The sequence below is a fragment of the Lonchura striata genome, chromosome 1 (genome assembly GCF_050655825.1).
Source record: "Lonchura striata isolate lonStrDom1 chromosome 1, ASM5065582v1, whole genome shotgun sequence".
Taxonomy (NCBI): domain Eukaryota; kingdom Metazoa; phylum Chordata; class Aves; order Passeriformes; family Estrildidae; genus Lonchura; species Lonchura striata.
Window position 1 is genome coordinate 34199098 of NC_140703.1, and position 23601 is coordinate 34222698.

At 53.7% G+C, this 23601-nt stretch overlaps 3 protein-coding genes across 3 annotated transcripts; 1 reads left to right on the top strand and 2 right to left on the bottom strand.

Annotated features, from left to right (window-relative positions):
- Positions 1-9296: 9296 nt before the first annotated feature.
- On the bottom strand, positions 9297-10453 carry LOC110472300 (thyroid hormone-inducible hepatic protein). The gene is made up of 2 exons (XM_077781299.2): positions 9953-10453; positions 9297-9683 (listed from the first exon to the last, which is right to left on the bottom strand). The coding sequence occupies exon 1, from the start codon at positions 10370-10372 to the stop codon at positions 9971-9973; it is 402 nt and encodes a 133-aa protein (XP_077637425.2). The 5' UTR covers positions 10373-10453; the 3' UTR covers positions 9297-9683; positions 9953-9970.
- A 5200-nt stretch (positions 10454-15653) lies between these two features.
- On the top strand, positions 15654-16809 carry LOC144245897 (thyroid hormone-inducible hepatic protein-like). Its single transcript, XM_077781300.2, has 2 exons — positions 15654-16153; positions 16423-16809. Exon 1 carries the CDS (start codon positions 15734-15736, stop codon positions 16133-16135), a length of 402 nt encoding a protein of 133 aa, XP_077637426.1. The 5' UTR covers positions 15654-15733; the 3' UTR covers positions 16136-16153; positions 16423-16809.
- Positions 16810-19482: 2673 nt separating this feature from the next.
- Positions 19483-21786, bottom strand: NDUFC2 (NADH:ubiquinone oxidoreductase subunit C2). The gene is made up of 3 exons (XM_021533857.4): positions 21614-21786; positions 20836-20982; positions 19483-19983 (listed from the first exon to the last, which is right to left on the bottom strand). The coding sequence occupies exons 1-3, from the start codon at positions 21750-21752 to the stop codon at positions 19934-19936; spliced, it is 336 nt and encodes a 111-aa protein (XP_021389532.3). The 5' UTR covers positions 21753-21786; the 3' UTR covers positions 19483-19933.
- Positions 21787-23601: the final 1815 nt, after the last annotated feature.

The following is a 23601-nucleotide window of genomic DNA, read 5'->3' on the forward strand; positions in this document are numbered from 1 at the left end:
GCTCGGAGCCGATCGGCAACCGCGCCTGACGCCGCCACCATGTAAGGGAGAAACCCACCCCTGCAGGAGGCAGGGCGAGCCCGGGGGGCGGCAGCGGCGCCACCCCTGGGGGGAGGAGCGGGGTCGGAGCCGCGCAAAACGGCACCGAGCCCCGGAAGTGCGCTGGCATTTGACTTCCGATTCTGAGTCCAGCAGCAGCCCCAGCAGCTCGGAAGAGCTGCCAGGAGCCGGCTGGGTCTCTGAGACAGAGGGAACAGAGCCAACGCGATTTAAAACAAAACCGAGTAAAGCTTTAAGCCACACCGAAAAGCAACCACAATACAAACCAGCCCAGTTTACCGACTGGGGAAAAATAAAAATAGCCTGTGCTGAATGGTCTCCATCAGCTGCCATCCAAGCCTTCCTGGTGAAGATCACCAGCCCGGAAAGGAACCAGCAGAGGGTATATATTCCGGTAAATCCAAAAGATGTATAGTCAGTTGTCAAAGCCATTTCAGAAAAAGAAATTAATTCGGCCATGGTCTCCACCCTAGTCGATAGTCTCTTTAGTAATGGCAACTTGCTTCCCTTTAATACTATTAAGAATATGCTAAAAAGAAAAAACACACCCCACCCCAAAACCTTGCCCTCAAAGATCACCAATACCCCGACCGGTCATGCGGATGCCTTCCAGATAGGCCACGTAGAAAAGTCAGACCCAAACCCAATCTTTCATATACTAGAAGGTACCTTTCTAACCCTGAACGAAACCAAACCAAACCTAACTAACTCCTGCTAGCTTTGCTATGATATTAAACCCCCTTTCTACTAAGGCATTGCTTTAGACACCCCCTTCAGTTACTCCACAGCCAATGCCCCCCACCATGCAGATGGGACACTCCCTGCAAAGTGTTGTGGCGCGGCATGCGCTCCTCTCGCTGCGGCACTCCGAGCCGTGCCGGGCTGGGCGGTGAGGGAAGAGAACGGGCGGCCGCTTCCCCCTGCAAGCTCTGCAGTTCAGTTCGTGGTGCGCGGGGACAGACGAGGGCGGCATGGGACTTGGGGGTGAACGGGATGGTTTTATTCAGCGAACCCCAAGACCCCCTCGGGGGCGGGAGCAGAGGTTTTATACAGAACTCAGGAGGAGGGGTGTAGGAACAGTAACTACTAAGGGAATAGCAGGGGAGGAGTTTAGGGCAGAACTAACATATCACAAACCTATCAGGGGAAACAGGGGAGTGCTAGGGAAGACTGACACTGGGGAGAGGAGGAGATTGGGAGGTCGGGGGGGGGGGAAACAGATATTAAACAAATATTAAATGAAAGAAAAACACACCACCGCATCTCCCTCTTTTCTTTTACAAAAGGAAGGAGAATTCTGTGGTTTAAGCAAATTAATAAAACATGCAAATAATATGATAACTTTGTAAATTACTTAAAGGACATGAAAGTCACATTATTGCATTTATAGGGCAGGAAGAGTAGTCACATCTTAAATCAGACATAAGACTGTACAAAACTTGCTGTTTTGCTGCTCTGAGTAACAATCTAGAATAATGCAAATAATTGAAATAATTGAAATAGAATTGAAATTAGATAAAGACTAGGTGATTGAAATAGAATGAAATAATTGACAGAAATTAAACTAAAAAATTTAATTAGAATGATTAAAATTACAACTATCTAATTTAAATAAAATAATTAAATGGAATTATTGGAATTAAATATAATAAAAGATTAACTAAATATAACTAATACATTTTTAAACCTCGCAGCAATGCAGCGAGCCTGAAGCGATACACTAGCTACGTGATTCCTGTAGCAATAATGGTTAAAAACACAGCCTTTAAGTCAAAAAATATTAGAAAAGACTGAATTAATTATAATTACAATAAAACAGCTTAATATAAAATCAAATTGTAACATTACATATTATTAAAAAAAAACATAAGTTGAAAGACATAAAAAAATGATAAACTAATTGTGATTATAACATATGAAACATATAAAAACTTCATCTGGAATATATAAAATTGTCCTAAACGAAAGTCCAAATTAAGGGTACAAAGCACAGCAGGATTTGTGACTTCATCTGATTTAGAATTTGCTTCGTTACGGCGCTTGCGATGTTCAGCTTCTTAAATTCTTAAAGCAGAGTCAGCAGATATCAGCGCTTGTCTTAAAGCAGAGTCAGCGGATAGCGATGTGGTTTGTTCAATTTGAATGTCCGTTTGAGAGGTGGGCATAATATCTTGAGTATTAATTAACTGGGATGATATTTCTTTCTATAAAATATAACTCAACAAATAGATTATTCAAAAAATAATTAAAAGCAAAAAGAGGAATTCGTAGTTAAATAAAAAGGAGTATTGGGTAGGGTACATTAAGGAATAGGATAGGGGAATCAGACAATCACTTAATTAGTGATTGCCATGATTAACAGGGGGTATCGGTAAGGGGTGGACCGGGGCGCCGCCATTTTAGGGGGAAGACAAAATGACGGATCCCCAGTCCCGGGTTTCGGCTCCATTTCCTCAGAAGAAGATCCCTCCCGACCTTCCCCCCGGAGGAAGAGCCCGAAGAAGGATGGGGGAATATCCAACCCCGCCTCCCCACAATAGGGACTAGCCTCGTGCAGGGACGGTGCAGGGCCATTGGGAGAGAAATGGGACTGGCGGGAAACCAGGGGCAGAAAAGAAGGGTCAAGGCAGGAAAATGGGTCCCGAGCGGCGTGGCCAGCGCCATCTTGGGAGGGGGTGCCAGATACACTGCACTTGGCCTGAGCAGTGTCCGGCAGGGCACTTGGGGCGGCTCAGCCACAGCAATCCCCAAGGGAGGATAGGAAAGGGTTTTAGGAAAGTCCGAGGGGATGGGGATATAGGGAGCTTCACAGAAGCAAAAAGGGAAATTTACAGGAGGGGGCCCGACGCAGCTGGATGTAAAGGGCCTCTTTTAACTACCCTCCCATAATTAACATGTCGCCCTCTTAACTGTTCCCTACTGGTGTCTTTTCTACCCCCTCCGTCCAGCCCAGAATGGGGAGGGGAGGATAGAGAAGACAACATTTTTGAGGAGAAGAAAAAGCAATCCAATCTAGGTCCCCACAGAAGACTAGGCGAAGAATAGCACTCAGTGCTAGCTTCCCCCAGAAAAGGAAAACCCACCCACCTGCCAGGGACATGCAAGGCTACAGCCCCAGTCTGGGCGCAGACGGGGGTTAAAACGCAAAAAAAAAAGTGGCAGACCCAGCCGCCCATCGGGGCGATCCCCCCCCCCGTGTAGCCTACCTTACCTTGCAGGCTCGGACGGAGATGGCTTGGATCTTCTCCTCGACTCGATGGAAAAGTCGCGCTGAAAACTGGGGATGTTCCTTCCCGGTTTTGGCCCTTCCGGAGGCCTGGGTGTTCCCGTTAAACCAAGACTCGTCCCTGAAGCCTTGGTTTCGGCCACTATCAGCCTCCGGTGGTCTCACTGCAGATGCTGACCGAGGAATGAACCTCTTCTCGGTCAGCCTTTCTTCAGGCTCCCCCGAGCCGCTGCCAAAACCGCCCTCTGTGTCCTCGGGTAAGTCTGCCTGCCAAAAAGCTCTGCAGCCCGGCTGCCCGTGCAGCGCGGCTGCTCCAGGGCGGGTAGATGGCGAGAACAAAGAGGGTCCCGGAGCCTCAATCTTTTTTGCTCGGCGCTCAGCTCCTCATAGCATGCGGCAGAGCTTTTACGGCCGTAGATTTTCCTCTTCCCTCCTTCTTCTTCTGTGAGGCGGGCGCCCCCGCGAATTTGCCCGTTTTTTTTACAAGACGAAGGAGGGAACCATCCTCTTGCTACCATATGTTGTGGCGCGGCATGCGCTCCTCTCGCTGCGGCACTCCGAGCCGTGCCGGGCTGAGCGGTGAGGGAAGAGAACGGGCGGCCGCTTCCCCCTGCAAGCTCTGCAGTTCAGTTCGTGGCGCGCGGGGACAGACGAAGGTGACACGGGACTTGGGGGGTGAACGGGATGGTTTTATTCAGCGAACCCCAAGACCCCCTCGGGGGCGGGAGCAGAGGTTTTATACAGAACTCAGGAGGAGGGGTGTAGGAACAGTAACCACTAAGGGAATAGCAGGGGAGGAGTTTAGGGCAGAACTAACATATCACAAACCTATCAGGGGAAACAGGGGAGTGCTAGGGAAGACTGACACTGGGGAGAGGAGGAGATTGGGGGGTCGGGGGGGGGGAAACAGATATTAAACAAATATTAAATGAAAGAAAAACACACCACCGCAGCAAAGGAATCACCGTGAGTCAAATCACAGGACAAGGCAGATGTTTTGGCAATGCAACTTTAGCAAAGCAGAAAGGCAACTTATGCACTAAAGTTGTCAAGCCCAACAGAAAGATCAATCAGTGGGTAGTCCCATCCGCATCTGGGATGTGGGTTTGCCAGCGATCCGGAGTGAGTCCTTGTGTGTTCCTTGCCAAATTAAACGACTCTATCAACTTCTGTGTCCAAGTTCTGATTGTTCCTAGGGTCCTGTACCACTCGGACGAAGAGGTATACCACCTTTTTGAGGAACACGACAGACTCCACAAAAAAGAAATAATCACAGGTATAACTATCACAGTGCTGCTCGGCCTGGGAGCAGCTGGCACAGCCATGGGTGTCTCAGCCATCACAACCCAACTATATGGACTCTCTCAGCTGCAAATGACCATTGATGAAGACCTGCAGAGGATCGAGAAATCCATCTCTTATCTAGAGAAATCAGTCTCCTCACTTTCAGAAGTAGTTTTACAGAATAAGCGAGGACTAGACCTCTTGTTCATGCAACAAGGAGGACTGAGTGCAGCCTTGAAAGAGGAATGCTGCTTTTATGCAGATCATACGGGAGTCGTTAAAGACTCCATGGCAGAACTCAGAGACAGGCTAGCTCAGAGAAAGAGAGACAAGGAAACCCAACAAAGCTGGTTTGAATCCTGGTTCAATCAATCGCCTTGGCTTACCACTTTAATTTCCACCCTGGTAGGTCCACTGGCAATACTGCTTTTAGCTGTTACCATAGGACCATGCCTGCTGAACAAGCCAGTCTCATTTGTTCAGGCCCATCTAGAACGGGCAAACATTCTGTTCGTAGGCCAGCAACAAATGCTATAAACCAAAAACTGTGAACACTGCCAATCGCAAAAGCCTTCGAAACTCACCTTGCGAGAATTACTCAGGTTTACCAAACCCCTTTTTCCTTACTAAGTTACAAGTTTGTACCTCACTCCAGTGCCTATATCTATGACTACCTCATTTTATTTATGAAAAGGAGGGGGGAGATGTAGTAGATAGGGACAGGAGAACGAAAGATTTCGGGATGTGACGGAAAGACCCTTCCTCCCTCACCCTGCAACACATTATCTACTACCCCCAGAACATGTAACCACACCTAACCCAGTAGTTTTCCACTCCTCACTAACCCTAGACGCCCTACCAACCTCCTCTGACGTAGCAAAGTCCCCCGAGACTATTTAAACCCATGAGATAAGATAATAAAGGCCTTTTGACCGTCCAGCACATTGGTGTCAGTGCGTGTTGTTGGCCCGAGTGGCCTGTGCCAGACCAGGCTGCCGTGCTGTTTCTTGCAACCAGGTCACCTTGCCTTCCCCTGAAGGCAACAGTGTGGGGTGAACCATACATCTTTTGGGGGGTGGGATGAAAGAGTCCATTTCACCCCAGGACACATCCAAAGGCAGGGTCATTGTCCGGCTAGATGGGAGAACTGTTCTCATGTTGATGTATTATTTATGAACAATTATATTTATCTATCATCTGCGACACCAGAGGATTGTGGACATGGATACCCTGCCATGGAGGGAGAGCAAAAGCCACAGCCAGGGCAGCAGCCAGCATTGCCTGTCCCTGCATGTCCCTGAGTTTTGTGGCAATCAGGGAAAGTGGTTCTATCTGGGAAAAGGCTATGGGGTACCTGGTTCTTTTTGCAGCCCTTGGTGCTGGCAGCTCTCCCTTTGTCCCCCTGTGTCCCAGCCAGGTGCCCGCACTGCCACGCAGCCTTTGCCCACCCTTTCCCCTCCCGTCCTCAGCACCCCTCTTGTCCCTTTCCTTGTGCCCTGGCATCTCTTTGTGTCCTGCCATGGGGCCCATTGCTGCACCCAGGAGTGTGGGTGCTGCTGGCCCCGTGCAGGTGCCAGACAGAGGCTTGGCCACATCAGGGCACCTGGGCCACTGCGGAGCTTCCTGCAGGTGCAGGCACCTCACAGGGCTCTGGGGACAGAAGGACACAGGGGATGCTTTGCCCTCCTGCTCCCCTCACTGCTTCCCAAGCTGCTCATCGGGAGCATGGGCAGAATGTTTGGGGGGGACAGGGGCTCAGCAGACTCTGATTGCTCTCCTGGTCCTGTTACATGGGACACAAATAATTGCCAAATCCACTCTGTGTATTTGATGACCCCATTACGGAGAATAGGAGCAGTTGGTTGAGGTCTGATGGAGAGGGGGCAGGTGGCAGAATGGGCACCTGCATGGGTGCTGAGGGGACAGAGGGACACCTGCCAACTCTGAGGGTTGCAAAATGCAGGAAGGACTCCGTGGTATTGCCCAAAATAGAATCAATTCCTCCAATTGCCACATACTGTGAGATAAGAAGGGAGAGCAGTCCTGGCCATTGCGCTTCCATGGCCTCAGCTCTGGGATGGGAGGGATGGGTAAGAAGGTGGCACCATCTGTGCTCCACTGTGGGCAATGAAAGCTCAGTCCCATGGATGCAGTTCCCCTGTGGCATTTGGTCCCATCTCTGTCCCCATTGCATGTCCTCATGACCCAGGTAGGATCCCATGCAGCAGAGCACTCGCAGTGAGATGTTCCACACCGCTGTGTGCTGCCGAGCTCAGGCTGGCAGTCATGGACAGAGCCTGCTCAATGTCCCTGGAGTGCTCACATCCTGAGCCCATGGCAGGGAGGCGTGGGGGAGGCGACATCCCCAGCAGCACCGCTGCCTGCAGCCTGGCCACACCAGGGAGCAGCAGGTGGACCCACTCCCACAGGACCCCAAAACTGAACCTGCTGGGTGGTGAGATAGCATAGGAAAGGATGGGAGAGAAGCCGGGCACCTCTCCTCATTGTCACCCCTGGCTCTGGGCCCAGACTCCCTGAGGCCTTCACCTGTCCCGGCTTGGGGGTCCCACCACATCAACCCCACTCCATGGATGGTCAATGTCCAGGACTGCTGTCCCTGCTATTCTTGCAGTATGTGGCAATTGGAGGAATTGGTTCTATTTTGGGAAAGGCCGCAGTGTCCTTCCTCCCTTTGGAACCCTGAGTGTTGGCAGGTCTCCCGCTGTCCACTCACAGCCCAGCCAGGTGCCCATTCTGCCACCGGCCCTCTCCTCTTCAGACCTCACCCCACTGCTCCTCTTCTCCCTTTCTGGCTGCTCCTGGCATTCCGGGCTGCCCAGGGCTGCACTGAGCTTTGCTCACACTGGCAGCCTTATGTTCTGAGGATTTCTGGTTCACCATGATGGTTCTTGATGATTCAGAGACATCGTAGTGTCCCCTCAGTGTGGCCTTTACGGTGGGAAACATCTGCCCAGGGGCTGGAGTTTCACTTTGGATATCATGATTTGAGCCCTGCTGGAAACTCAGCCCCACTCAGCTGTTCTGTCACTCCTTCAAGGTGGGCTGGAGAGTGTTAAAGAGAGAAAACTGATGGGTAGTAATGAAGACAGCTCCACCGGGAGAGCAGAAGTTGCACAAGTAAGCAAAGCAAAAGGCAGGATTCATTCACCCCTTCCCACTGGCACTCAGGAGTTCAGTCACCTGCAGGAGAGCAGGGCTCCACTGCGTGTCATGGTGACCTGGCAGGACGACTGCTGTCACTCTGATTGTGCCCCTCTTCCTTCTCCTTCCAGCTCCATGTGCTGAGCATGGTGCCACACTCCCTTGCCTTGGTGCCATGGAGGGATAAGAGAGGAGAATGTGCCAGGATGATACAGTCACTTGGGGACAGATGTGGTGGCAGGATCTGCACTCTGAGCTGGGGCTGGGCCTGGGGCAGGACCCCCCAGGAGGGCACAGGTCTCTCTCCAACATTAGGGGCAGAGCAAACTCGCTGGACAACCTGTTCCCTTGTGCCCCCAGCCTCAGACTAAAATGTTTCTTTCTTTTGTTAACACCAACACCACAAGAGCTGATGCCTGATTGCTGTGCACAAAAAGGGTTAATCTGCCTAAAATTCGGCCCAGTCAGACAAGAGCCATGGGCAGCAGAGCTGTAGGTCTCTGCTCCTCTACCCTCCCTCAAGACCCCAGCTCCATGTCCAGACATCCCAGCTCTGGGTTACACTGGAGATCCCCATCTTCTCTCTCCTGATCAGGCCTTTTCTCTCAGCTGCTGGGACCTCTCTGGCTTTGCCTTGTCCTGCCCCAGTGTGGGCAGCAGGGACAGGGTCTCCAGCCAGCTGTGGTTGTGTGAACTGCTGAGGGGACTGGGGGCTCTGGAAGGGGCAGATGAGGGCAGACCCAGAAGTGCCCTCTCTGAAAGGGTCCTGGCCAGGTCCTAGGCAGGAGAGGGCCACTTCTGAGGGGTTTGGGGCAGCCAGAGTCATTGGAGATGTGTCAGCAGGAGATACTGGGGAAGGCATGGGCTGATGTGGAGGTGAGCCATGGTCCTGAGCCATGGTTTCGGGTGGGCTCCCCAGGACAATGGTGAGCTGTGGACTGGGTGCCCAAACACCATTTCTGTGTGGCCACAGAGACCCAAGGAGCTCACTGCTCCTGTATCCAGAAGTCTGGCTTTTGTAGGAAAGCAGCTGTCAATCAGCAAGTTGATGAGAATCTCCAGTGTATCCCAAAGCTGGAATGCCTGGACATGGAGCTGGGGTTGTGGGAGAGGCTACTCTAAAGAGGTGCTGAGACCTACAGCTCTGATGCCCCTCACTGTTACTTGTCTGGGCCATGTGTTGGGAAGATTCACCCTCATTTTGTTCACCAAAATCAGGTATCAGATAATGTGGGGTTGGTGTCAACAAAAGAAAGAAACATTTCAGCCTGCGGCTGGTGACACAGAGGAACACGTTGCCCAGTGAGTTTGCACAGGCCCTGAGGTTGGACACAGTTTTGAGGCACCTGGTCTAGAGCAAGATGGCCCAGCACAAAGCAGGGCATTGCACTAGGTGGTCTCTAAAGATCCCTGCAAAACCAAACAATCCCATGACATTTGGATACTTCAGCCCTTTCACATTCCCCAGAATTCCCCTGGGAAGATCCCACCCCACAGAGCCAGTGTCCCCCTGGCCCTCCCTGGGGCACTCCATGAGTGAAAGCAGCACACTGACAACACTGGCTTCCCAGGGATTCTTTTATTAGCAGAAACAGGGGGAAATGCCCTTGGAGTCCAGGTACCAGCTGGAAAAGGGCTTGGCAATCTCAAGGGACCCTTGGAGGTTGGGCCCACATCACAACATTCCCAACTTCCTGCCACTCTTTGAAAATAAAGAGGAGGCTACGAGCCTGCAGCTCTTCCAATGGCCTTCCCAGCAGAGCCAGATGCTTCTTCCTATGAGGATAAGGCACCACCTGGTTCTGCCGTGGTCACAACCATCTCCAGAGTCGGTGCCCGGGCCGGGAGATCCCATCAGCTGCCACGGAGTGGGGAATGCCAGCGAGGCTGGGGAGAGCCTGCAGTGCTCAGCGACGGGGACGTCTTGTGCTTTCCGACAGCAGCGCCGGTCCTGCAACAGCAGCATTCCTTAACTCCAAGGCTCATCCCAGGGGCACACAGCACCCTCAGCCCTCAAGCCCTGCAGTCTCTGCACAGGGCAATGGCACGGGTTCCCTCCTGCAGCATGCAGAGGGAGATGCAGCCCCAGCTGAGGGGACAGCCCCCATTTCTAGGCCCTTCCCAGCAGGTCCCCAGCCCTGCACTCTTGGGCACCTCTCCCAAGAGGGAGCCCAGCCACTGCCTTGCTGCCCCTGGACTCCGCATGTCCCCAGCTCTTACCTGGTGGCCAGGACAGGGTCACCAGCTGGGCTGGCCCTCGCTGGGGCTGATCTGCTCCAGGATCTGGCTGTACCTCCGGGTCAGGGCGTTGGTGTCCCTGGTGAGGTGGGTGAGGACCTGCTGCAGGCCATTCAGGTGGTGGGACAGGCGCTCCTCCAGCTGGGCATCCTCGGCCTCGTTGCTGTCCGAGGATGTGTCCACGTCGGCGTCGGCATCACTGGGGCTCTGGTCAGCGACAGAGGCCAGGCCTTTCTCCACCATGGGCTTGATGGCCTTGAGGAGCTGGTAGCGCTCGTAGAGGTCCGTGCGGCTCTCTGCAGCCGGGGCTGCCCCCTCCTGCTGCGGGAAGACCCCTCGGAGCAGGCTGGGGAACATCACCTCCCGCTCCATCTTCTGCGTGGCTGAGAAGTACTGCTCCATGGCCCTTCTGCTGCTGCTCTGGCAGTGCTGCTCTGGGCTCTCCTGACACTGTCACCTGCTCCCTGTCCCTGCGGGGGCTTTTTATGCACTGCTGGGGCACATCCCTCCCCTGCTGTCCTCCCCTGCCAGCCCGGATGGTCTGGATGGCCTTGGGGTGGGGCTTGGCTCCAGCCCAGCTGGGGCTCTGCCCTGCAGTGTCCCTGTCTCTGTGCAATCTTTCTTGGCCCAGGCTCCCGGTGGCCTTCACCCGAGCTGGCCAGGGGTCTTGCTGCCTCCCCATGCCAGGAACTGCGGGGGTAGAAAGGAGGAGAGGTGCCCATGGCCTCTCCCATCCTGTCCTGTGTTACCTCAGTCCCCAAAGCGACCAGTTCTGGAACCCACTGGGTGTGGGTCCAGCTCCTGCCCCCCAGTTTGGGAAGGCTGTAGGAGACTGTCACCTCCCCTCCTTCCTGCTGCCATGCACTCGTGACGTGAACACGCCAGGGACATTGAGCAATGCCTTTAGCACACATAGGGAAATCTGGAACACTCTGGAAATTCACTGGAACCTATTCCCACTGGTTGTCTGTGTCTTGGTTTGACAAGACAGGAGTCTGTGAAGGAGGGCAAAAGCCTCCTGTGCAATGGAGAAGGTAAACCCCCTCCCTCCAAATTACCAGGATTTTTAAATTAAACGGCTCTCAGGCAAAGATATGGGAATAGGAGTAACAATTCTTTACTAGGAGAAACTAAATAACAATTTAAAAAGGCAAATGCAATTGGTACAAACAAAACTAGTGATAAAGTCCACAACCTGAGGATTCGGGGTGTTGGTAGCAGTTCGGTTGAAATGATAGCTGCTCCTCTTGCAGCGGCTGATGAATTGCAGCTGCAGTGGTGATCTTTAGAAGGGTATAGTTTTCTCTGAAGATCTGGTGGCAGTTGGGCTGGTCTTCCTCTGCGCCGGAGTTGCCTCCAAGCTCCGCCGCTGCCGCCTCACGGCGCTCCTGCCGCTTCTTGAGGAATCCTGCCGAAGGAGCTTCTTCTCTGGGAATCCCGCAAAGAGAAAGCTACTCTGTCTCCCGAAAGCTACCACTTTATACAATAAAAGAGTGCTTGGCTTCCCGCTCTGGGTGGAGCATCTCACAATGGTATGGTGTTAAGTTACCAGCCCTGCACTGAATCAGTCAATGGCCCATTAACAAACCATTACCTCTTCGGAGCAAACCATTGTTCTTGGAAGAGATAATAAACCTGCCCAACCTCCAACAGATGGCAAATAGAATACAAGCTTATCTTACAAACCAGGACAGTCTGGAGACAATGGAGCCTGCGGGTGTCCAGAGATTTGGGTGCCCAGAAATATCCAATGCCCTCAATGTCCTCCTGTGCTTAGTTTCCAGGGACAGAGTGCTGACTCCATGCTGTGTAACTCCTGTGGCAGCAACACAGAGCCATTGCTGCCCCCAGGGGATTATGGACATGGGTATGCTGCCATGGTCACAGTTCTGGGAGAGCAAAAGCCACAGCCAGGACAGCAGCCAGCATTGCCTGTCCCTGCATGTCCCTGAGGCGTGTGGCAATCAGGGAAAGTGGTTCTATCTGGGGAAAGGCTGTGGGGTACCTGGTTCCATTTGCAGCCCTTGGTGCTGGCAGCTCTCCCTCTGTCCCTCTATGACCCAGCCCAGTGCCCGCACTGCCACGCAGCCTTTGCCCACCCTTTCCCCTCCTGTCCTCGGCACCCCTCTTGTCCCTTTCCTTGTGCCCTGCCATCTTTTTGTGTCCTGCCATGGGGCCCATTGATGCACCCAGGAGTGTGGGTGCTGCTGGCCCCATGCAGGTGCCAGACAGAGGCTTGGCCACATCAGGGCACCTGGGCCACTGCAGAGCTTCCTGCAGGTGCAGGCACATCACAGGGCTCTGGGGACAGAGGGACACAGGGGATGCTTTGCCATCCTGCTCCCCTCACTGCTTCCCAAGCTGCTCATCGGGAGCATGGGCAGAATGTTTGGGGATGACAGGAGCTCGGCAGAGACTGATTGCTCTCCTGCTCCTGTTACATGGGACACAAATAATTGCCAAATCCACTCTGTGCATTTCATGACCCCATTAGGGAGAATAGGAGCCGTGGGTTCAAGTCAGAGGGAGAGGGGGCAGGTGGCAGAATGGGCACCTGGCTGGGCTGTGAGGGGACAGAGGGAGACCTGCCAACTCTGAGGGTTGCAAAATGGCAGAAGGACCCCGTGGTCTTGCCCAGAATAGAACCAATTCCTCCAATTGCCACATACTGTGAGATAAGAAGGGAGAGCAGTCCTGGCCATTGCCCTGCCATGGCCTCAGCTCTGGGATGGGCAGGATGGGTGTGAAGGTGGTACCATCTGTGCTCCACTGTGGGCAATGAAAGCTCAGTCCCATGGATGCAGCTCCCCTGTGGCATTTGGTCCCATCTCTGTTCCCATTGCATGTCCTCATGACCCAGGTAGGATCCCATGCAGCAGAGCACTCGCAGTGAGATGTTCCACACCGCTGTGTGCTGCCGAGTTCAGGCTGGCAGTCATGGACAGAGCCTGCTCAATGTCCCTGGAGTGCTCACATCCTGAGCCCATGGCAGGGAGGCGTGGGGGAGGCGACATCCCCAGCAGCACCGCTGCCTGCAGCCTGGCCACACCAGGGAGCAGCAGGTGGACCCACTCCCACAGGACCCCAAAACTGAACCTGCTGGGTGGTGAGATAGCATAGGAAAGGATGGGAGAGAAGCCGGGCACCTCTCCTCATTGTCACCCCTGGCTCTGGGCCCAGACTCCCTGAGGCCTTCACCTGTCCCGGCTTGGGGGTCCCACCACATCAACCCCACTCCATGGATGGTCAATGTCCAGGACTGCTGTCCCTGCTATTCTTGCAGTATGTGGCAATTGGAGGAATTGGTTCTATTTTGGGAAAGGCCGCAGTGTCCTTCCTCCCTTTGGAACCCTGAGTGTTGGCAGGTCTCCCGCTGTCCACTCACAGCCCAGCCAGGTGCCCATTCTGCCACCAGCCCTCTCCTCTTCAGACCTCACCCCACTGCTCCTCTTCTCCCTTTCTGGCTGCTCCTGGCATTCCGGGCTGCCCAGGGCTGCACTGAGCTTTGCTCACACTGGCAGCCTTATGTTCTCAGGATTTCTGGTTCACCATGGAGCTTCCCAAAGGCTCAGAGAGGTAGAGTCCCCCCAGGGCGGCCTCAGGGTGGGACACATCTGCCCAGGGGCTGGAGCTTCACTGTGGATATCATGCTTTGAGCCCTGCTGGAAACTCAGCCCCACAGCAGGCTGGGGGAGAGAACTGGAGAGGGTAAAAGAGAGAAATCTTGCTGTAAGAAGGGAAGACAGCTCCACGGAAAAGGAAAAGCTGCACAAAAACCCAAAGCAAAAGGCAGAATTAATTCACCCTCTTCCCACTGGCACTCAGGAGTTCAGTCACCTGCAGGAGAGCAGGGCTCCACTGCGTGTCATGGTGACCTGGCAGGACGACTGCTGTCACTCTGGCTGTGCCCCTCTTCCTTCTCCTCCCAGCTCCATGTGCTGAGCATGGTGCCACACTCCCTTGCCTTGGTGCCATGGAGGGATAAGAGAGGAGGATGTGCCAGGGATGATTCAGAGACACTTTGGGACACATGTGGTGGCAGGATCTGCACTCTGAGCTGGGGCTGGGCCTGGGGCAGGACCCTTCATTAGAGCACAGGTCAGGGCTCTGCTTGCCCAAATGTGGGGGTCTGGGGCAGCAGAGACCTGAGGATATCAGTGCAGCTCCTGGGGACCCTGGTGGTCCTGAGCAGCCTCCCCAGGGACCAAAACCAAGACTGGCACCCCAGTTCAGCTCAGCCCAAACCCAGCCTGGCTTCACCCCTGTGGTGGCTGTGCTGTGCTCCAGCAGCACTCCTTGTCCACCTGCTCCTGCCATCCCTGCTGGCAGTGGCAGCTCCCAAGCACTTTTGAGTGTCTCCCTTAATGTGGGAGATGTCAGGTTGCCGTTTTGGCTGATGGGGTCCCCAGTGGCACAGAGTGGATTTAGCAGTTATTCATGTCCCGAGGAGGAGGGGCAGGAGAGCAATCAGAATTGGCCGAGCCCGTCACCCCCAAACATTCTGCCCATGCTCCCTATGAGCAGCTTGGGAAGCAGTGAGGGGAGCAGGATGGCAAAGCATCCTCTGTGTCCCTCTGTCCCCAGAGCCCTGTGATGTGCCTGCACCTGCAGGAAGCTCCGCAGTGGCCCAGGTGCCCTGATGTGGCCAAGCCTCTGTCTGGCACCTGCACGGGGCCAGCAGCACCCACACCCCTTGGTGCAGCAATGGGCCCCATGGCAGGACACAAAGAGATGGCAGGGCACAAGGAAAGGGACAAGAGGGGTGCCGAGGACGGGAGGGGAAAGGGTGGGCAAAGGCTGCAGGGCAGTGCGGGCACCTGGCTGGGACACAGGGGGACAGAGGGAGAGCTGCCAGCACCAAGGGCTGCAAAAGGAACCAGGTACCCCACAGCCTTTCCCCAGATAGAACCACTTTCCCTGATTGCCACACGCCTCAGGGACATGCAGGGACAGGCAATGCTGGCTGCTGTCCTGGCTGTGGCTTTTGCTCTCCCAGAATTGTGACCATGGCAGGGTACCCATGTCCACAATCCCCCTGGGAGCAGTAATGGCTCTGTTTTGCTGCCACAGGAGTTACATATCATGGAGTCAGGTCCCTGACCCTGCCACATCCCTGCTGAGCTCAGGGGCAGTTTGGGGATTTGGATGCTCCTGGATACCCAAATCTCTGGACACTGGCAGGCTCCATTGAACCCGGACACTCAATGGGACAAGGCTCCAGTGAATTTCCAGAGTGTTCCAAATTTCTGAATATCTGCCAAGAGTGTTGCTCAATATCCCAGGCATGTTCACGTCCTGAGTGCATGGCAGGAGGAAGGAAGGGAGTTGATGGTCCACTGCAGCCTTCCCAAACTGGGGGGCAGGAGCTGGACCCACACCCAGAGAGCTCCAGAACTGCTCGCACTAGGGACTGAGATAATACAGGACAGGATGGGAGAGGATCCTGGGCAACTCTCCTTCTTTCTACCCCTGCAGTTCCTGGCATGGGGAGGCAGCAGGACCCCTGGCCAGCTCGGGTGAAGGCCACTGGGAGCCTGGGCCAGGAAAGATTGCACAGAGCCAGGGACACTGCAGGGCAGAGCCCCGGCTGGGCTGGAGCCAAGCCCCACCCCAAGGCCATCCAGCCCATCTGGGCTGGCAGGGCAGGACAGCAGGGGAGGGATGTGCCCCAGCAGTGCATAAAAAGCCCCCGCAGGGACAGGGAGCAGGTGACAGTGTCAGGAGAGCCCAGAGCAGCACTGCCAGAGCAGCAGCAGAAGGGCCATGGAGCAGTACTTCTCAGCCACGCAGAAGATGGAGCGGGAGGTGATGTTCCCCAGCCTGCTCCGAGGGGTCTTCCCGCAGCAGGAGGGGGCAGCCCCGGCTGCAGAGAGCCGCACGGACCTCTACGAGCGCTACCAGCTCCTCAAGGCCATCAAGCCCATGGTGGAGAAAGGCCTGGCCTCTGTCGCTGACCAGAGCCCCAGCGATGCCGACGCCGACGTGGACACATCCTCGGACAGCAACGAGGCCGAGGATGCCCAGCTGGAGGAGCGCCTGTCCCACCACCTGAATGGCCTGCAGCAGGTCCTCACCCACCTCACCAGGGACACCAACGCCCTGACCCGGAGGTACAGCCAGATCCTGGAGCAGATCAGCCCCAGCGAGGGCCAGCCCAGCTGGTGACCCTGTCCTGGCCACCAGGTAAGAGCTGGGGACATGCAGAGTCCAGGGGCAGCAAGGCAGTGGCTGGGCTCTCTCTTGGGAGAGGTGCCCAAGAGTGCAGGGCAGGGGACCTGCTGGGAAGGGCCTAGAAATGGGGGCTGTCCCCTCAGCTGGGGCTGCATCTCCCTCTGCATGCTGCAGGAGGGAACCCGTGCCATTGCCCTGTGCAGAGACTGCAGGGCTTGAGGGCTGAGGGTGCTGTGTGCCCCTGGGATGAGCCTTGGAGTTAAGGAATGCTGCTGTTGCAGGACCGGCGCTGCTGTCAGGAAGCACAAGACGTCCCCGTCGCTGAGCACTGCAGGCTCTCCCCAGCCTCGCTGGCATTCCCCACTCCGTGGCAGCTGATGGGATCTCCCGGCCCGGGCACCGACTCTGGAGATGGTTGTGACCACGGCAGAACCAGGTGGTGCCTTATCCTCATAGGAAGAAGCATCTGGCTCTGCTGGGAAGGCCATTGGAAGAGCTGCAGGCTCGTAGCCTCCTCTTTATTTTCAAAGAGTGGCAGGAAGTTGGGAATGTTGTGATGTGGGCCCAACCTCCAAGGGTCCCTTGAGATTGCCAAGCCCTTTTCCAGCTGGTACCTGAACTCCAAGGGCATTTCCCCCTGTTTCTGCTAATAAAAGAATCCCTGGGAAGCCAGTGTTGTCAGTGTGCTGCTTTGACTCATGGAGTGCCCCAGGGAGGGCCAGGGGGACACTGGCTCTGTGGGGTGGGATCTTCCCAGGGCAATTCTGGGGAATGTGAAAGGGTTAAAGTATCCCAAAGTCATGGGATTGTTTGGTTTTGCAGGGATCATAAGAGACCACCTAGTGCAATGCCCTGCTTTGTGCTGGGCCATCTTGCTCTAGACCAGGTGCCTCAGAACTGTGTCCAACCTCAGGGCCTGTGCAAACACACTGGGCAACGTGTTCCTCTGTGTCACCAGCCCCAGGCTGAAATGTTTCTTCCTTTTGTTAACAGCAACACCACAATAACTGATACCTGACTTCGGTGCCCAAAAAGGGTTAATCTGCCTAAAATTCGGCCCAGTCAGACAAGAGCCAGGGCTGCAGAGCTGTAGGTCTCTGCTCCTCTACCCTCCCTCAAGACCCCAGCTCCATGTCCAGACATCCCAGCTCTGGGTTACACTGGAGATCCCCATCTTCTCTCTCCTGATCAGGCCTTTTCTCTCAGCTGCTGGGACCTCTCTGGCTTTGCCTTGTCCTGCCCCAGTGTGGGCAGCAGGGACAGGGTCTCCAGCCAGCTGTGGTTGTGTGAACTGTTGAGGGGACTGGGGGCTCTGGAAAGGGCAGCTGAGGGCAGACCCAGAAGTGCCCTCTCTGAAAGGGTCCTGGCCAGGTCCTAGGCAGGACAGGGCCACTTCTGAGGGGTTTGGGGCAGCCAGAGTCATGGGAGATGTGTCAGCAGGAGGTACTGGGGATGATAGTGGTCATTTGGAGATTCATGGGGTGAAATTTCCCCCCTCCTGACCCCGGCCTGGGTGGGCTTCCCAGGAGGATGGTGGGTCGTGGACAGGTTGTCCAAAGACCAGTTCTGTGGCCATAGAGACCCAAGGTGCTCACTGCAACAGTACCATGAAGTGCTGCTTTTCCAGGAAAACAATGCCAAACAATAAGTTTCCCAGATAAGGGCAAACACAATTCCCTACCGACAGAGTGAGCATTTCAGAGCTGATCTGCTCTCCATGTCTCTCCCCACCCTGGGCAAAGTTGCAGCCTTGTCTTATCCAGAGGAAATGGAGCATGAGGGGCATACTGGGATAGACCTGGGCCGTCCCCATTGCAATGGCACCTCTGGCTGGGGCATGATGGAGCTCTTCCTTTGGAGATCTTTGGTCTCCATGCTGATTGCAGAGGCAAATGTTGAACCATAAGGAATGGATGGAGACTGGTCCCTGGTGGAGAGAGGACCACAGACAGGGAAATGTCCTTCTGGGGCTCTGTCTGGATGTTGCTCAAGGGTGGGATCTGTGTCCCCTGGAGAACACGGCTGGCTGTGCTGGTTTAGGCAGGGATGGAATTAATTTTCTTTTCTTGTTTCTGTTCAGCCACTGCGGTGAGGGGACTGCAGCACATGGGAACTTGGGAGGACACACTGGTGAGATAACTCATCCCAACCCATCCAAGGGATGTTCCAGATCATATGTCATCAGTATATAAAGTCGGAGGAAGAAGAAAGAAGTGATCCACACTTGGAATGATGGCCTTTGTCTTCCCATCATTACCTGTGATGGACCCTGCAGTCCTGCTGGACACCCACCTGCCCATGGGAAGCGGTGAATGAATTCCTTGCTTTGCTCTGTTTGCATGCATGGCTTTTGCTTTCCCTATTACATTGGTTTTGGTTCAGCTCACGTCTTTTCTCGTTCTTGCCCTCGATTCTGTCTCTGATCCTGCTGGTGGGGCAGTGAGTGAGTGGCTGTGTGGGCCTTGGTGGCCGGCTGGGGTGGAACCCCACTGGTGTCGCAGCGAGGGACACCTGCAGTCACTGCAGCGATGGCTTTGGGCTTGGGCAGCGCTCAGCAGCTGCAGAGGCTCATGGTGCCCCAGGGAAGTGTCCCAGCAGTGCCAGGGTGAGGCACTGACCACGGCTGCTGAACAGGAGCAGTGGGAGACGCAGGATGTCATCAAAGGCCATGACCCGGGGCAGCTGGAAGGGCTTGCTGACGTGTTGTGGGCCGCCTGCATCCCCCAGGAGCCGTGGGTCTGTCTCTGAGAGCCGCTGTCCCTCCAGCTGGCCCCGAGCCCGGTGTGTCACAGGAACCTCCCTCCTGCTCTGACTGCAGGGATTGCACCACGCTGCCCCAGGGCGCGCCACGGCCTGACGGGGCCCTGCTGCTGCCCACTGCTGCTGGCCACAGCTGATAAGAGGTTTTTGCACTGGTCCCAGTGGGATGTTGGCAGACAGGGCAGATCTGGCATCTGTGGCAGGGGGAGTTGGCTCTGTGCTGCCCTGGACAGCCTCCCAGGGCACCCACACTGTTGCTGGCCAGCACGGGGAAAGTTCTTCGAGATTGTTCAAGAAAATCAGAGTGGCAGTGCTTCTTTTAAATCTGTTTAGAGACATCATATCCACGAGAGAGCAGTGACATGGGACAGAGCTCAGTGTGAGGGAGACAAGAGATAAAGCTCAGTTTTGACCCAAAACGCTAAATGAGTAAGGATTCCCAAATCTCAAATCAATACATCTTCACCCCCAAATATGGTCAGTGTTTGGATTCAGGAACCAGCAACCAAGTGAGAAAACAGAAATGTTGAATCCTTATTAGCAGCAAAGAAAAATCTACATAATAATAAAAAACACAGAGATGGAATTAAGTAAGGAGAGCATGTATTTTGTTAGCTGTTCAGAAAGAACGTCACAGCGAGACTTGGGTACAGCATCAACAGGGGCTGGCCAAGAACGTGTTCAAAGGTCAGGAGAACTGCTACTGAGAAATAAAAAATATTAACTTACAAATCTGCTCTCTGGGTTTTATAGAATATATGTTTTGTGAACAACTTGCCATTCTTGCAATTAAAAGAACTGAAAAAAACATTAATGAAAGTTATTATGCTGTTAAAAATATCAGTCATCCACATCCTGACAAACCATAAAGGAACAGAAGAGCAAATAACTAAACAATAACTATTTAATCAAGCTTTCATTACAAGAAAGTGAGTAAAGTTTCATCTTTTAAGCCATGGACGGTTCAAGAGTTGCAGCCACCTTGCTGAAGTTCTCAGGATGGCAGGAATTGTTTCTGTGTTGTGTCACCACTCAGCGAATTGGGTAGAAATCCTCCAAGAGCTGCCCTATTCTTTTCTTTTCTGCAAGAGGCAGGAAAACCTAATCAGCATTTGAGATCAATGTGGAAAGTGTTTCATATTAAATCTTTGATGTCAACAAAACCACTAAAAGTCTAATTTTTGCTACCCACAGCAAACTATTAGCTTGCTCTTGTAACTAAATGCACAACTTTTTTTTTTTTCTCCCCATACAGCTCTCCACAGGTCCCCGTGGAGGAATCTCCATAGTAACAGTTTTTTATTTCTACATAATCCTTGGCATGATACAGACCACAATCTAACAGCCAGAGTCACCCAACTCTATTGTATTGGAAAATGGACAATTTTCACCTAAATTTGCCATTGCATCGTTGGGTTCAGTGACTACATTTAGTAAAAAACCCCTGTTCTTCACCATTGCTCTAAGCCAACACCAATTCAGGTTTCCTGATATTCCTATTTATTCTTTTTTCACCAGTTCTGCTTGTTTTCTGAATATTCATAATGAAATTTCGGCATCTATATGCAACAGGCATTTTACAGGAATAGACAGTACAATTGTGAAGTTACAAGAATAAAATCTGCGATTTCTAATTTCCATTATTTCTTCTTCAGTGGCACAAGTTTGGTGTGTCTTTTTTTTTTTTTTTTTTTTTTTTTTTTTTTTTTTTTTTCTTGCTGTGCTACTTTTATATTAAAATGAGCTTATAGGAGGAAGAGGCGGTCATCGATGCAGAACAACAGCTCGGTAACAGCATGTATTTTCACATCAGAAAATCCTTTAGAATGCTACAATTTAGATCGTGAAGGAGCAGGGAAGCCTTAGCCTGGCAAAATCTTTGCACACGGGTTCTGGCAGGCTGAGGTCTCTGCTAAAATACCAGCTGAGTGTACCTGTTGGTGACTGGAAGTCCAGCGGGTGGTGCCTGATGTACTCGAAGAGCTCTCTGTCCACCTTGGCATGCATGTACTCGGCGCGTTTCACCAGCTGGTAGCCAACAAAGTATCCCAGGCTGGCTAACAGGATCTGCCGGTGAATACCTGCAGCAGGAGGAGAGAGGAATTGTCCCCATGTCTCCCAGCTCCCCGCAGGGCCCCGCTTTCTCCAGGGCCCCCAGACACTCCTCTCTCCCTGCTTCGCCACTGCCAAGGTCTCTACAGCACCCACAGCTCCCACGGCCCCCGCCAGGCCTCCTTCCCCTTCCCACCACCCACCCCCTTCAGGGAGTCGCTCCAGATCCCCTCCACCTCCAAACCATTTCCCAGCCCCTCCCAATCCCCCAGCTCCCTCACTTCGGGGCTCCCACCCCTTGGCTCCCATCCCCACAGTCACACAGAGAACTCCCTTCCCTCCAGGGCTCCCTCTCTCCCTCCTCACTTCATTTACCCTCAGTGACACCCCTCTTCCCAGGCCCCCATATTCCCTTTACCGCCTCTAGCCTCGGATCTTGGGGCTTCCTCCCCAGCCCCAGCCCCCGTCACCCTCAAGGTCACCCCAAATCCGCCCGTCGCCCCCATTTCCTCTCCAGTCCCTCATTCCTCGCTGTTTCGCCTTCCCCCTTCATTGATCCCTCCGTGACCCCAAAGCCCGCACGGCCCCAGCTCCTCCCCTCCGCCCTCCCTCGCACCCGCTCCGTTCCCCCTGCCCTCAGCCTCCCCCGTCCCCCCGCACCGGCTCGGAGGATGGGGCGCCTGTTAAAGGCGTTGTCCATCAGCGCCGACATCCACCCCACGAACCCGAGCCACACCGAGCCCTTGTTGAGGAGCGGCGGCGGCGGCAGCGCCCGCGACTCGTCGGGCAGGAACGCCATGGCTGCCGCCGCCCAAGGTGCCCGCGGGAGCGGTGCGGCGGCTGCGCCTTCCCCGCCGGCCCGCGCCGCGCTCCCTCGTTCCGCCCTCCCCGCTTATGGCTGTTTTACCTAAACACCGCCCCGAAATCCAGCTCCCGCAAATCCCACAAATACAGCTCCCACAAATCCCACAAACCCATCCCAAACTCTCAGGCTGAGCGGCCTTAGCCGGGTCGAGGAGGGCGTTCTCTCAGACCTAACCCCACTGGGTGAGGCGGCCCCGCTGCAGGGCCAGCGAGGCCGGCCAAGAAGTAAATTAGGGGCTTAATTAATTAATTAATTTTAAGAGCTCAGATTAAAGTCTGAGACCTAACACATAGTGTTAGTTTTTTCGGGTTTAACTAATACGAAATCACATTAAATAATTTGCCACTGTCGCAGGATAGACGGAACCGTTGAAGAAACCTGCATTAACAAAACACATCACAGCTCCCAAAGGCTTCTCAGCCTCTTTCCTAAAAACGTATTATTTAGCCTTTGTCCATGAAAGGAAAGCTCATGTCTTTACACACAGTTTGATGGGTGAAGGTATAGGTGTTAACATCTTTGAAACAGGTCTGAATGTCTCTGCTGGCTTAGGGCAGCCGGTTTGTTGCAGAGCCCTGGCACCTTGGCTCTGAAACTGCCCCGGGTCTGCACAAGCCTGAACCTCTGAGCTTTGGGAAAACAGGAGGTTCAAGGGGGAAGATGTGGTGGGCAGCTCGGGAAGGCTGTACCTCCCTAACCCCTCAGCAATGGGGAAAGGAAGGGGGACACGTGCGGCCGGGAGTTTAGGAACAAGGGAGGCTGCAGCCCCGAAACCTGGAGAGAGAAAACCCTGCGGGTGTGTGCCCCAGTGCCTCTCCCCCTTTATTCAAATAAAGCTGAAGGACTCCTCTGCCTCCTTTTTAGGCATAAACCTCTGGGGTTTGTGGATTTTCCAGACATCCACACAGAAGGAGGTTGGGCCGTTGCTGCTCTGCAGTGGGAAATGCTTCAGTTGAACCTGGGATCGTACAATAATGATGTACAGCCACTTCCAGTCACAGGTTTAACTTCAGAGAATCACAGAATGGTTTGGGTTGGAAGGGACCTAAATGGTCATCCACTCTCAACACCCTACCATAGGCAGGGAGAACTGCCACTAGAGCAGGTTGCTCCATCCAACCCTGCTTTGAACACTTCCAGGGCTGGCACACCCACAGCTTTGCTGTGCGGCCTCTTGGAGGATTTCAGGATGTGCAAAGGCACGGCTGGAGAAGAGCATATTCTTACATATCACCATTTCCCTACACAGGACAGCCCAGTAGACAGATAAACACAAGCACTGTGGATGCCTAGCCCTGAGCAGAGCTTTGAGGCTTGGAGCTGAGATAAAATACAGGTGCAAGAAGCATTGTGGCACCACTGGCAGCCACAGCAGCTAAAACAACATGGCAAAGCCCTTGATAGTGTAAAAAAGCAGAAACTGTGAGAAAATAATGAAAACCAGAGTGAGAATGTCTTGAATATAAAATCACCGGCAGTGAAAACTTTAAATGTACAAAGAATTTGGTTACAGAAACATCCACAGTGATTAATTTACCTGTTGCCCTAACAAGTGCCACTATTTTAAACACCCTAAATATTCAAAGAACTAAAACAGCATAACAATCCCCTTGGCTATCCTTGATGAAGGGGTCCCATACTTCACCTAACATAGAAGAAAGTTCAGAAACTACTGTCAAAAATAGTAATAGTAGTAATAAAAAATCCATCTCTCTCTCCTCCCATTTTTAGGTCAGCACTGGAGTCCAAATCAGACCCCAACATCACAGCAACATCTTCTAGG

Excerpts from the sequence above, each read along its gene's own strand:
- NDUFC2 (XM_021533857.4), bottom strand. The coding sequence starts at position 21,752 with ATGGCGTTCCTGCCCGACGAGTCGCGGGCGCTGCCGCCGCCGCCGCTC. Across the intron at positions 20,983-21,613 it reads GCGCCCCATCCTCCGAGCCG|GTATTCACCGGCAGATCCTG; the intron begins GTGCGGGGGGAC and ends CTCCTGCTGCAG. Across the intron at positions 19,984-20,835 it reads GGACTTCCAGTCACCAACAG|AAAAGAAAAGAATAGGGCAG; the intron begins GTACACTCAGCT and ends TGCCTCTTGCAG.
- LOC110472300 (XM_077781299.2), bottom strand. The coding sequence starts at position 10,372 with ATGGAGCAGTACTTCTCAGCCACGCAGAAGATGGAGCGGGAGGTGATG.
- LOC144245897 (XM_077781300.2), top strand. The coding sequence starts at position 15,734 with ATGGAGCAGTACTTCTCAGCCACGCAGAAGATGGAGCGGGAGGTGATG.